At 44.8% G+C, this 14264-nt stretch overlaps 1 protein-coding gene across 3 annotated transcripts in view; it reads left to right on the top strand.

The window, feature by feature from the left end:
• CHCHD6 (coiled-coil-helix-coiled-coil-helix domain containing 6) overlaps nucleotides 1-14264 on the top strand; it is a 169568-nt gene that overhangs the window by 39413 nt on the left and 115891 nt on the right. For 2 of the 3 annotated variants that reach the window (XM_084635510.1, XM_084635508.1), the window contains exon 5: nucleotides 13392-13412. The exons of the other annotated variant lie outside the window; for it this stretch is intronic. In XM_084635510.1, coding sequence (XP_084491636.1) covers nucleotides 13392-13412 — 21 coding nt within the window. The remainder of the gene's footprint in view (nucleotides 1-13391; nucleotides 13413-14264) is intronic. 3 annotated transcript variants of the gene reach the window in all.

Here is a 14264-nt window from a genome sequence, read left to right as displayed (position 1 = left end):
GACCATAAAGATGCGTCCCCCACTCCCTGACACACACATGCTTGGCCTTATCTGGGAATGTGGCATGCCACCTTATTTCACATTCTAATCTACAGGTCCTGCTGCCATCAGACACCTAACTAATTATTATAGGCAATGGGTTGGGCATCTCCCTCCCTTTCTGCTGCGACCCTCTCCCAGCTCTGCTTTCCAAGCACTGACATCACCCATTTCTTCTGTAGACTGGGACCGGCATGCTTTGTCCTTTTCCAGCTAATACTGGGAGACTCTTGGGGGAAGGAGAGCTCCGTGTAGCACAGCCCCTTAACTCTGTGAATGAGTGGCATAAAGGTGTGAGTCTGCCTCTAGCTGTGACCAGCAAGTCTGACCTGAGTCTTACTCCACAAGTCTAGCTATGGGCCTGCCTGACACTGATGGGGTCACTGTGACTTGTCACGTGTATGTCGTAGTAATGCTGAGTTGTGCCCTATGCATGGGTGGGCAGGGTTGGACTTGGAACAACAAGGGCAGATTGTGGTGTGTGCACGGGTGGGGTCAGACTCGTGACAGCGACGCTGGGCCACGGCGCATACATGCAGGGCCGGGGTCAGACTTATGGTAGCGATGCCCGTTGACCCTGCCACAGCCATTTCATGCATTCTGCTGACCCAATTTGGGTCATGACCCATGAGCTGAGAAATCCTGCCCCCTTTTCTCCTAGCTAATTAAATACTTCAAACACTGATTTAGTCATTCCTTGAAATACTGTGAGAAAAATCATAACTTTTTTATAATTTGTTTCCATAGCATTCTTTACCCAAAGCACTTTATAAGCTCTCTACATAGAGCAGTGCTGGAATACCACCATGCTGGGGTGGCTGGCAGCCAGCCAGACAAGGTCACAGTAGCGTATGCAGTGAACATTTGAGCTGGTGACATTAGGGGCAAACCCCAACTCTTTGACATGGGAACTTTAAAGGTCACAAAGAGCAGAGCTCATCCGTTTTAAGACCTCATATGATTGCATAGCAGACAGTGAATTGCATGAAACTTTTAGATGAGTTACTTCGAAAAGAGGAAGGGCTGAACTTATCCTGTTGGGAGTTGGAGCTATGACTCCAGGGGGTCTAGGTATTTCAAACCGAATGCTCAGGCCAATATCACCTGTGATAGCAAAAGTCTCCATCAGTTTCCATGCTTAGTCCCCATCACGTCAGTTTCTGTACGTCAATGGCAGGAGGCAAAGCCTTGCTTTGCTTTGAAAAATAGCCCCCAGGAGGAATCTGTTTCTGTTGTGTCTCCCCCACCCTCTGAAGTAGGAAAAAAAACAACAAAACACTTTTCCAAAAGGCCAAGGTGTCATGTTGTACCAGATGCAGCTGAGCAATGTACTCGCTGTCTAGCAATTCCAGAGCTTGTAAGTTCAAGACAGGCTCTGCAATCTTTCGAGTTGTGGTCTTGGACCTTGCTATCATTGCTCAGGCATTGTGACCAGTATGGAGAGGGGGATGGAGCAAGGAGGAGGAAAGTTTAAGCTGCTGCCTGTCTCATTTCTGTCAACATAAGGGGTTTTACAATATTTTGCAAATGAGTTTCTCTCTTAAAGATGCGCTGTTGATGCTAATGTTGATTTAATAAGTTTTTCTCATTCTCTCTCTTTCTTTTTGCTTAATTTGAAATGTCTAATTTTGTGCTTTACAGTTCTGAGCACAGAATTAGTGAGGGAAGAAGAGCCAGAGGGAGTGGGGAGAGCTTAGTGCCACCCCAGAAGTTGCCTGGGGAGATTGATTCAATAGAGTGAAAAGGTGCAAAGGGTTTATATGACCACAACTCAGGACGTGAAGGGGATACTAATCCAAAGGAAAGCTTGATCTCTTAAGACTAGGATTTTAGGGTCTTTGTGGGGTAGATACTCTAGAACAAAATGGAAAATGGAATGTGGGAGGGTTGATTCTCTGAGTGAATTTTGCGTTTGATCATGTATATTAAGAGAGAGGAGGGAGCCTTTTATTTTAAAGGTTTCAGAATAGCAGCCGTGTTAGTCTGTATTCGCAAAAAGAAAAGGAGTACTCGTGGCACCTTAGAGACTAACCAATTTATTTGAGTATAAGCTTTCGTGAGCTACAGCTCACTTCATCGGATGCTCACGAAAGCTTATACTCAAATAAATTTGTTAGTCTCTAAGGTGCCACAAGTACTCCTTTTCTTTTATTTTAGAGGTGGTTTTAATAAGTCTGGCATTTTCTTCAAAAGAGGCTCAGGGTTTGTATGGAGAAGCCAGGGTCCTTACTAATTAGCAGCTTGTGAATTTGGTCTTGGGAAAAAATCTTTCATGAAGCTTCTTTATTGTCTACATAGCTGAGTATTTTTTTTCTGTTAATTTTGTGCTAGTGAAAAAGCATCATTGACAGCCCTGGACGTTGAATTCTCCTGTTTTTATCCCCAGTGCAGTCCAGACTCTTTGATACCATGGTGATGTATAGTATAAACACTTACGCAGATAGATGATAGTGGCAGAAGCTTTTCCCTTTGCTCCCACCCTTGCCAATGTTCCTCAACCCTGCCTCATAGGAGACCACTTCTATCTGGGAGAATGTTGTTCAATCCTTGGCCTCCTTGGGCTTGTCTTCACAATGAATCTGAATCCTAGTTAAAATCACTTTAACAACTGAGTTTGGCAATGCAATGCTCATTACAGCTGGCTGGTCAGTGTATGGAAGGACAAGTTGTGTTCAGCATTGTGTGTAAGCATCACTAGTTATAGTAACCATTGCAGTGACCGTGGTGGTGATGTGGGCACTTGTCTGGAAGGAACTGGAACAGGTCCTCTGGTGTAGTCTAGTTGGTTGCACTCAGGCTGCCCAGATGGTGGTAATTTGCAGTCACTAATGTCCCTGGCTGAGCTGCCTAATCCTTTTCATGTGCCCTCGCTATGCAAATGTTACAGTGAAGATAACTAAAATTAGGCTTGTGAAATTGTGATCCATACAATAGTCTTATACCTGAGCAAAGGCTCCTTTCTTTCATAATGAATGTTTAAGTGTAGCAGTGAAAGAAATTGATGTACTCTTGGCTGCATGGCAGCCTGAAAAGTGATGGCTCCATATTGACATGAAACTTTCTGCACTAAGTTCTTATTTGCTCGGGAATTATATCCCCCTAGTTTATTTGAGAGGGGGCTACAGGAAGAGCGCTTTCAGGGAAGTGAGGGTTACCCACCTATAGAATTTGCTTTCTTTGTTGATTTACTGGAGCTTTAATTTGTTGATCTTCAGATCTCTGTGCAAGATGTATCTGTTCTCTCTGGCTTTTTTTTTTTGATTGTTTTGGTTTTTTTCCCTTGGAGGTTGGGTTTGGCGTAAGGGTAGTGGGTCTGAGCGGATGGTAAGAGAATTGGGCCCTATTTGTTATGTAGTTTTTTATTAATGAAGTTTGTAAGTATGGTCAGTGTTAGGGTGACCAGATGTCCTTTTTTTAAAGGGACAGTCCCGTTTTTTTGGGACTTTTTTCTTATATAGGCGTCTATTACCCCCCACCCCCGTCCCGATTTTTCACAGTTGCTATCTGGTAACCCTAGATCAGTGTTGGATGGATGCACTTCAACAAGTTGAAATAAACAAATGACCCAGTGCTGCCATCATGAGGTTGGCAGGCTTTGTGCTGCTGGAGAAGAAAGTGTGAGGTATAACCCAGGTCCTGATAGTTTGTGCTCACTGAAAGCTTCTGTGGCCCTTTTCTCCAGCATAGAAATTGTTCGCCACACTGCTCTGGGCATATCTCAATTGGGGAAATGGACACTGTTTCCCTAAATTCCCCTCTCTGAAGTTCTGCTTGGATGATTCTTCTTTACTTCCTGTCCCAAACTCTTTTATATAGCGTTGGCTGTGCTCCTGCCGCTTCTTTTTTTCCCCCCCTTTTATTCTTTCTCATTTGTTTTCAACTAACATGTAGCTGAGCTAGCTCTCAACTATTTCCACTGACTGCATTAACCCCTACTGCACTGAGCAGAACTGGCCAAAGCCTTAGCTTTCTGTTCTTTTGTGAATGGACTTGAGTAACCAAGTCGGTAAAAGGGGACATAAGTAAATGTTTCAGCTCCAACCCTTAATTGATAGCCTGGGTCCTACTACTAAACAAACTTGTGCCCATCTTGCAGGTCTTCCTTCAGGCTTTAGCCTCCAAATGAGTATATGCAAAACCACTTTCCACTCTGGCTATTTCTAATCTATTGCACTGGTAAACTTGTTTAATCCATAATTTAATCAATAAATCAATCAACAGGTTCTTGGAATGGCTTTTATTGACTCTCTTTATTAGGAGCTGTAGGTACAAAAGCGGCTCAAAGCAAGAAAATGATTGCGTGTGCCGCAGCTGTAATTAGAGAGCAAATTGTGTGTAGGTGTGTGTATAAATAGCACCTAGTACAATAAAAGATGGGTTTTGGTTTGAAGTTTACATCGTATTCAGAGCTGGATTGATTCCTGCAAACTGAAACCAATGGAATCGAGACTCTTAGCTCTACCAGGTCTTCTAGCCGCTACATTTTATAGCTTTTTAAAACTCAATGTTGAGCAGTGTTAATTTAACAGAGATTGTGATCCTTTAGGAGTGAATATTTCCATGATTCCTTAGCACATGACAGAAGGTTTAGTATATGATAGCATATTTAAATTTCATAAGCTCACCATTTGGATTTGGGAGCCAAACTAAATCTTTTTGTTTTAAAGCTAACTTATATTAGTGTTCCCTAACAATTTCCTACTACTAAACCAACCAGAAACCTCACTGCAGCATTTACTTCCTGCTTGTGCTCCTTGGTGAGAGGTTAATACTTGCTACTGCATCCTCACACAAGGGAGTTAAACTCTGTGGTCTTTTCAAGTTGCAGACCCTTCCTCTACACCCCGATATTTCCTAGTGTGTGCAAGAGAAATTGTGCATTGCCCAGTAAATGTAAATTGGCATCGAATTCAGGTAGCTATTACGCACGTTAAGTACTTGCACAACATGGAAAACTTCTGTTTGCAAATTGTGCTATCAAATGGAAACCAAAATTTTGCTGGCATTGACACACATTGCAAATTTCTCTGGATACAGCCATGCACTGGAGATTGCAATGCAAGAATAAAAGTATATAGTTCTACAATAGCCGGCAGTTCTCCTCTTTGCTGTATCTACGCACTTGCTGGGTTGCAAATGGCTTCATTATGATGTGCTTAGCCACCATTAAAAATGTTACCTTCCAGCATTCTCGCTGATCAGAGCCTTGTAAAATCTGGATAGTGCACTTAGCCAAGATCCAGTGTGCACGCTGCCCAAAATGCACAGTTGGAAGCAAGGTCTCCAGAAGCAAGACTGAGTCCCTAGCGGACACAACTTAATTGGCAGCCTTTTTATCGGAGGTGCTTCAAGAGTGATATGACGGGGGGTATAGCAGGCCAGGCATGAGGTGCATGCATAAACAGAATAGTAGATGAGGAAACTTAATCACTGCCTGCTTGTCTTTATTTTGTGATCATGGAGGTGAGGGATGTTGCAATGCAGGCAGTCCATTCCATAATGTACTCCAGAGGGCTGGAGAAGAGCAAACATAGTACCTATCTTTAAAAAGGGAAACAAAGAGGACTCTGGAAACTATGGACTAGTCAGACTAATTTTGATACCTAGAAAGATACTGTACTCAGTATAATGATAAAACAATTAATTTGTAAACACCTAGAGAATAATAGGATTATAAGCAATAGCCATGGATTTGTCAAGAACAAATGTTGCCAAACCAACCTAATTTCCTACCTTGGTAGGGTTACTGGCCTAGTGGATGGGGGGAAGCAGTAAGTGTCAATTACTGTCAATTACAAAGTGTTGCCCATCTTGATTGTAGTAAGGCTTTTGAGGTAGTTCCACACGGGCTCATTCTCATGAGCAAACTAGGGAAATATGGTCTCGATCAGGGGTGGCCAACCTGAGCCTGAGGAGGAGCCAGAATTTACCAATGTTCGTTGCCAAAGAGCCACAGTAATACGTGAGCAACCCCCCATATCTCCCCACCCCCTCTCCCAGTGCCTCCCACCCACCCGCTGTCCGGCTGATCAGTGTCTCCTCCTCCCTCCCTGCACCTCCCGACCATCTGTTTCGTGGCGTGCAGGAGTCTCTTGGGGGGGGTGGGGAGGAGCAGCGGGGGCATGGCAGACTCAGGGGAGGGAGCAGGAAGGGGTGGAGTGGGGACAGGGCCTGTGGCAGAGCCAGGGGTTGAGCAGTGAGCACCCCCCGGCACATTGGAAAGTTGGTGCCTGTAGCGCCAGCCCTGGAGTCTCTGCTTATACAAGGAGCTGCGTATTAACTTCTGAAGAGCCACATGTGGCTCCGGAGCCCCAGGTTGACCCCACCCCTGCCTGGTCTAGATGAATTTACTAGAAGGTGGGTGCACAACTGGTTAGAAGACCATACTTAGAGTAGTCATCGATGGTTTGCTGTAAGACTGCCATGGGTATCTAGTGAGGTGCCACAGGGCTCAGTCCTGGGTTTGGTACTAGTCAATATTTTCATTAATGACTTGGATAATGGAGTGGAGAGTATGCTTTTAAAATTTGTTGACAATGACCAGCACTGAGGGGTTTCAAGTACTTTGGAGGACAGGATTAGAATTCTGAATGACTGGTCTAAATTCAACAGGATGAAATTCAATGAAGACAAGAGCAAAGTATTTCATTTAGGAAGGCAAAATCAAGTGCACAACTACAAAAATGAAAACCTGACCTATGAGGAAAGGTGGTAAAAACCTGGACATGTTTAAACTTGAGAAAAGAAGACTGAGGGGGGAATCTGATACAGTCTTCAAATATATCAAGTGCTGTTATAAAGAAGACTGTGATCAGTTCTCCATGTCCGCTGAAGGTAGGACAAGAAGTAATGGGCTTAATCTGCAGCAAGGGAGAATTAGGTTAGATACTAGGAAAAACTTTCCAACTATATGGGTAGTTAGGCACTGGAATAAGCTTCCAAGGAAGGTTGTAGAATCTCCATCATTGAAGATTTTTAAGAACAGATTGGATAAACACCAGTCATGGATGGCTTATGTTACTTGATCCTGCCTCCGTGCAGGGGAATGGACTTGGTGACTTCTCAAGGTCCTTCCCAGGCTTACATTTCTGAATCTATAATCCCTTCATGTGCCCCTGGCAATCCTTATTAATATATCTAATTTAAAGCTTTTTCCAGCTCCAATTTCCAAACTATAATCAACCGCACTAAAATGCCACATTATGATGGAGATCCTTGTTTTCTAGGAGTGGAATTAAAGTGGGTGGCATCTCCTATATGTCTCCATGTATCTATTTTGTTCCTTTCCCCATGGATTTAGAAGGTAATCAATTTATACCAAACCTTTTCTCCCTTGGATGATTTTCTTGTGGCTTTTTACATATGCATTCCAGTGTCCTATTAGGCTGGATTCCAGACCCTGAAAGATATTGATTGGGTATTTCTGGGTAAGTGTATTTTTGTATATGTCTGGGGCTGAAGGAGTAGAGAACACTGGAAAATATACAGGACTTTCTGGGCTTGTAGAAATCTGAGCAGTGATGTGTGAAACTGGACTGCCAGGTCTCCACCTGCAAAGTGAGTTTGGATAGAGATTGGAGACTGAGTGAGAAAGAGAGAGAGATTCAGGACCATGATATCTGAAGATTTTGTAGGATTTCCTTATCCAAGCATCATAGCTAATAAAACCACCTTAGTCTGTATTAAAAAGCAGCTCCAAAGCTGACTGTATTTCCTTCAGACCAAAGAGTGTTTGAGAGAAGCTTCTTAAATGAACAGAAATTAGATTTTTAATCTTGTGGTAGCAAGTTTGGCAGGAACAAAGGATTTGTTGTACTGGATTAGGCGACTGGACCATCGAGTAAAGTATCCTGTTGCTGGCAGTTGCCAATAGCTGATGCTTCAGAGGCAGGTGAAATCTGCTGCCTGTAATGCAATTGCATAATGCTTTATGTGTGGGGTGGAGTGGAGAGATTCTTTCCTGACCCCATGGATTGATTGCTTTTTGCTGCCCTGAGGGATGCAGGTGGATTACTCAAAATTAATCTTAATTTTCATAGAGCATTAGCAATGGTAGATAAAATATTCCATCTGATGTGTTTTAACTCAAAAACTTGGTATCTCTGTCTTCTGAGTGGGGTGAGAGAAACCAGCATTGGGTGTGGTCGTCCCCCCCCACCCCCGTCTAAACATGTGGGGGACAGGCACATGTGACCACTACTGCTACTATCAATCCTCTGTCCCCAGGGTTAAAAGTGGTGGTATAGGTGGGTAAACTGTATCCTTTACCAGTGGTCCTGAGTGATCCAGAGATAACCCAGGATAAGCTTTGGGTGGGTTCATGATGCAGGTTGTTAATGGGGAGGGGGATCTATTAACTTGTAGATGGAATAAATGTGGTCTGGAATAAGTGAGACACAATCGCTGTGGAACCTCATGATGCCCTTTGAAAGCCATTTTCCTCTTCTGTAAGTTGAGGGGGGGGGCTTGGGGACTCTAGAACCTAGTAGGGTGCTCCGGGCTGGGATCGGGGAGTTTGGAGGGCGGGAGGGGGATCAGGGCTGGGGCAGGGGGTTGGGGTGGGGGGGGGAGGCTCAGAGGTGCAGGCTTTGGGCGGTGCTTACCTCAAGCAGCTCCCAGAAGCAGTGGCATGTCCCTTCTCTGGCTCCTACGCAGAGGCGCAGCCAGGTGGCTCTGTATGCTGCTCCATCCCCAGGCACCGCCCCCACAGCTCCTATTGGCCATGGTTCCTGGCCAATGGGAGCTGCGGGGGCGGCGCTTGGGGTGGGGGCAGCATGCAGAGTGGAGCCCCCTGGCTGCCCTCCACATAGGAGCCAGAGGGGGGACATGCTGCTGCTTCTAGGAGCCTCATGGAGTGGTCCCCGACCCTGCTTCTTGGCTGGAGTGCCGGAACGGGGCAAGCCCCAGACCCCGCTCCCCAGTGGGAGCTCGAGGGCCGGATTAAAACGGCCGATGGGCCAGATCCGGCCCGTGGGCTGTAGTTTGCCCACACCTGGACTACTTGCTACTTCACCTGTTATCAGACACTGAGGCTTTGTCTACATTAGCACTTCGTTGGCAAAACTTTTGTCGTTCAGGAGTGTTAAAAACATGCACCCCCTGAACGACAGAAGTTTTACAGATGAAAAGCGCCGGTGGGAGCAGCGCTTTGTCGGCAGGAGAGCTCTCTCCCGCTGACACACAGTGGCTACGCTGTGCGCCTTTCAGCAGCATGGCTGTAGCGGCACAGCTGTGTCGCTAAAAGCCTTGTAGTGTAGCCATAGCCTGACTATCTTGAGCATATGTCTGGAAAGCCTCCGCTCGCCACAGACTTCCTGTAGACATTGAATGGCTTGTCTTGCGGCACACTGTGTTATGAGCTGTGTGTGTATAGTGGTGGTAGTATATGGGGTGGTTAAGTGTAGCAGTGAAAGAACCGGATGTACTCTTGGCTGCATGGCAGCCTGAAAATGAATATGGGGTGGAGGTAAGTATTAAAGTAAACAATGAAAGCATCTGGTTTTACTTTGAAATTTGTAAAATAGATAGTTTTAATTTAAAATAAAAGACCAATCAGCTATGGAGATTACAAACCTGTTTGTAGCAACTCCATAAGCATAAGAGGTGCTGTTGTCCCTGAATCATAAAGGGACTGAGGCCTTTACCGCTACTTTCCATCTTCTATGTTTATAAAATCGTATATGTTTGGTATACATTAGGCTTTGGCTGTTTCAGCACAACCTTTCCTTGAAATTGATTGCAGCTCAGTTGAGAGACTCTTTCCCCTCCCTCGGTTGGCTGGCTATATCTCTGCCTTGTTACACTTTAACACTGACGTTGGCTTCTGTCTCCCAATAAAGTGGACGTGTTTAAGTAGGGGAGGGGGCTGGAAGTGTGAGACAGAGGGATACATGGATAATGAGGGTCTAGTCTCAGCCTCAAAGTTCTCTAATACTTATCACCATGGAAACATTTTAGTTTCCAGATTTTCTCCTTGAAGAAACCTCACTGTTTGCCCATTCAAATGATGAAGTCTGGCATCCGGATGCCAGTGTGTCTGATGCAGAGCTCCTCAAACTCTGCTGTGTTACACCTAAAGGAGTTGCCAGCAGCTGCTTAGGTCACTGTGAACTTATGCCCTTCCCTGTATCCGAGCATCTGCTGTGTCAGATTTGCTCAAGTCTCTTGTAGGTTCTGTCTCAATCCCATTCCTGTCACGCTCCACCATCCTGAAGCTGGCAGTGTCCCATAAACCATTGTGCCAGTTTCCAGGCACGCTGACTTTTAATGAAGGAGACATCTAGCCAATGGTCCAGATTCCTGCTGAGCCTTTGGGCACTCTGCAGGATGGGCATATGACCTATCTCAACATAGCAGCTGCTGGAATAACTCCGAGGCAATTGTTGGTGCTGCTCACAGGTATCATCCTGCCCCAAAGCCCATTCCTTGAGTGTCCACCTTATTGTAGTACATTGCAAGGTAGATGGCAGAAATGATCTGGCTAGGTGCTGAAATGTGTGGTATCATGCACAGGAATGAAATGTCAGAGATCCATACAAATGGACAGATATGCACCACGAGGTTGTGATGACTCATTTTAAAGGGACATCATGTGTTGATGATTTCATTGTGTACTGGACCGAGAACCGCTTAATAGATACTTGGGACTCTACCCCTTGCCTGGTGCGAAGTCTCTACTTGAATGTTAACTTTCCCGACACACACTTATAACTTGCATAGTTCCTGGACATAGCCACAGTCCACTCCAGGTAGACACTGCAGGGCAGTTTAGGCATCGGTCCTTTTCTATGTGGATGTCCAGAATGAAGGTTTACTGGGCTGACATCTGTGTCTGCTTCAGAAGTAACCTTACGCACCTGGTACAGTCAAAGGAAGAATCTTTGTTTCTTTTGGGCTCCTAAGTAATAAATCTACCAATGGTATGGTTTACTGTAATTCCTCCATAGCGGGTTGTGAGGGAAGTGAATCTAACCTTGTACTCTTTGTCTCAGCACAGGGATGCTGCAGAGTTGACCAAAGGCTTGAAAATGTGGCTTAAGTATTGGTGCAGAGAGCATAAAATACAGAAGCTTTTAGTTGGCAACTCAAAGCTGAGTCTACACGGCTGGGAAACAAGATATACAAGATGATGTTTCTCTTAGCCAGGCAACTTAAACTCTGAAACAAGTGTTTAGGCACTCTGGGTACATTGTTGTCAGCCAACGTTAATTAATGCAGGTCCATCAAAACCTGTTGGCACAAGCCTGCCAAATGGCAGGTTTTAACCAAGTAGACCCCGGAGGTGGCTTTCTTTTGAATCTCTCTTTCCTTATTTTCCTCTTAGCTGGGCCCTTACTCAGGATGTGATTGACTTTTCCAGTACAGGAGCTGGTCTAGTTACATTTTGGACTGTTTGATAAACTTTTCTGTTTCAGTTTAATGACTCTCTTAAAGTGAATTTTATTCTTTGTGAACGGTGCCAAATTTAAAGCCTTTGAGAATGAAGCCTTGTATCCACAGAACAGGCATAGCATGGCAGTAATACAAACTTCCCTTGCAGAATTACCCCCACACATATACACCATTGCATCTCAAACCTGACATGGAGAGGCCCCGTCAAATGTGATGGGGCAAGTTCATTCTTAATATTCTGCGCCTCTGCTGAGGCTGCCCAAAAGAGAGTGAGTCAGTGCCAACATTTATGGATTTTTGATGCAAATGTTTTTCCCCTAGGAGCATGACAGTTAATGACTTAAGTAAGTGTCCTATTGATGACTGACATAAACCAGCAGAAAGCTACCTGTATGTGGCACATCTTCTGAAATAATATGCATTACGACCTGCACCCATTCCCTCCCACCCATCTACTGAGGGCAGAGTTCAGTACAGCAATGGAGAGGTTAAAATAAACAAAACCAGCACATCCTGTCTAAACTGCAAATACAGGTAGGAAGAAAAATATTGTTGAAACCAGGCTACTGTCATGATCAGTTGTCGATTGTTAGTGAATGCTTGACGTGTTGGCTTGATGGACTGAAGACTTTTTTCTGGTTGTGGTGCATCTGCAGAAAGGAGGAAATTGGCTTTACCCAGGTGAGCTGTAGACGTTCAGTTCCACCCCTCTCTGCTGTTGCAGAGGATCAGGACAGACCGGTTGCATAGCTAATCACACTTCATCCCTCCACAACTTCAGGTGGCTGCTCTCTGCCATTAAAACAACAGCAGCTTCCATAAACCAATTGCTCTGTGCTGTCTGCTGTCTCTGGCACTGAACTACGACCAACAAGAACATCCCTCCTACTTCGCCAAGCCCCCTCCAATAAATAATTGTGATAAAAAAGGTGAGCCCTTCCAAAGTAACCACTTACAGAATGTTCTGCCGAGCAAGTGTAACCCCAAGAAGCAGAGGAGATGTAGCAGTCCTTGACAACGAATAAGCACTCTGGCTGCCTTGTAAACATCTCAGTCTGAAACCAGGCTGTTTATGGGCATTAGAGATGTTTATCATCTTGTACTTGCTTTGCTGCTGCCGGGTTATTGCTTAAGTCAAAAATAATAATAAAAAGTGAGAGACAGGAGATACTGAAATCCTTGTAATCTGTGCATCTTCACTGTGGATTCCCTAAACAATGACCTTGCAAGCAGAAGATGAGGGAGCAAAACAAGACAGCTTGGATTTGGCAGAGAGGTTCAGACTATATACTGTAGGAATATTGGTCTGCCTATGAAAGAGGGCATGGCTGAAAATCTGGTCACTGACTGATCAAATTTTCATTGGCTGAGCTGTCAACTGTAAGGTATCCAGTGTAACTACATGAGTGAAGATGACTTGCTAGCTAGGTCACCTTGAGTATATAAAACTGCTCTTGTGCAGGAGACACTGTACCTGCTCCTCTTGGGGAGCTTGGAAGCTGCGGGGCTTTTGGCCTTGTCCCTCACAGTGCACCTGACAATACCACACCCCTTGCTGTGTGGTGCTACTGATATCAGTATCTCTAATGTTGTGCAGTGCCTTGTATGACTCTGTCTGCATCACATCTGTCTTTGCCTATCATCTGCTCAATAGGGAGCACTGTGCAGCATTCATTGCAGAGGGAGAGAGTGTGCGCGTGGTGGGTGAGTGGGGGTTGGGTTGTTTTATTTTTCTTTAACTACCAAGCCTAAGCCCATTTAACAGCTTCTATTTACAGCACAGTCGCTAACAGGGGACATAGGTGCACTGTTAAAAGGCTTGAAGAACTTTTCTGAACTCATCGTATTAAGAGCTGTATTGTGCAGCAGTAGGCAGCCTCCATAAATTACTGATATCTTTTTTCCCCCCCTCTTTCCTACCCCTTCTCTCTTTCTCTCTCCTTTTTTTTTTTCACCCCAAGCCTGCGGATTTGGATGCCTGGGTAAGCTCTCTTTTTGTCTGCATCTTGCTTATTTCAAGTTGTCATATTGTTACCGCATGCTTACAGATTGTTATTGCCGAGCACAGATGCAGGATTTTATTTTGTCATTACATTTTAAAAGGTGTTCAGCTAGAAAATTGCATATTATTTCCTCCATAAAGATTTTCACTGGTTCCTTTTGTGTAGCTTACAGCTGCTGAGACCAAACTTGATAGGGTGATGAGTAGGTGTATGTGGGGCTAAGTGGGTAGCAGAGGCAGGGAGGAAATGAAGGTTTCTCCAGTGTTGCTCATTAGGGCCTAAGTCTGAACCCACTAGTTGGTGGTTAAAAACTTCCTTTGATTTCAGTGGAAGTGATGATAGGGCTGGAGTCTAGAGAACCTGTAATTGGAGCCCTGCAAATCCACGGATATCCGCTTTATATCCGCAGACCACTTTTGAGGATTGGATGCTGATATAAATTTTGTATCTGCACAGGGCTCTACCTGTAATATACTTCGGGGACAAAGAACTCCAGGGTGATTTTGCAGGGCTGAGCTGCCTAACCTAGACATTGAGAACTGTACCAACCACTGTTGATTGGCTAGATTTCTGCCTATGTAACTTAATCCTGATTTAAATAACCCTTTGTTATTTCAATCTTGAATGCCCCTCCATACACAGATCTCAGTCTTGATTTACAGCATCCCTTACTATTTCAGTCTTGCCTTCCACCTTTCAGCTCAGCTATTGCCCATTAGTCTTGACCAGCAGCACTCCAGCTATTCCAGTTCTAGAACACACTACTTTGCTGGTGCACTTCAATCTTGACCAGTAGCACACCAGTTATTCCAGTCCTGGGGTCCTGAACAG

This window comes from Lepidochelys olivacea (genome assembly GCF_965140295.1).
Source record: "Lepidochelys olivacea isolate rLepOli2 genome assembly, chromosome: 7".
Classification (NCBI taxonomy): Eukaryota; Metazoa; Chordata; order Testudines; family Cheloniidae; genus Lepidochelys; species Lepidochelys olivacea.
This window is presented reverse-complemented; position numbering and strand designations above follow the sequence as displayed.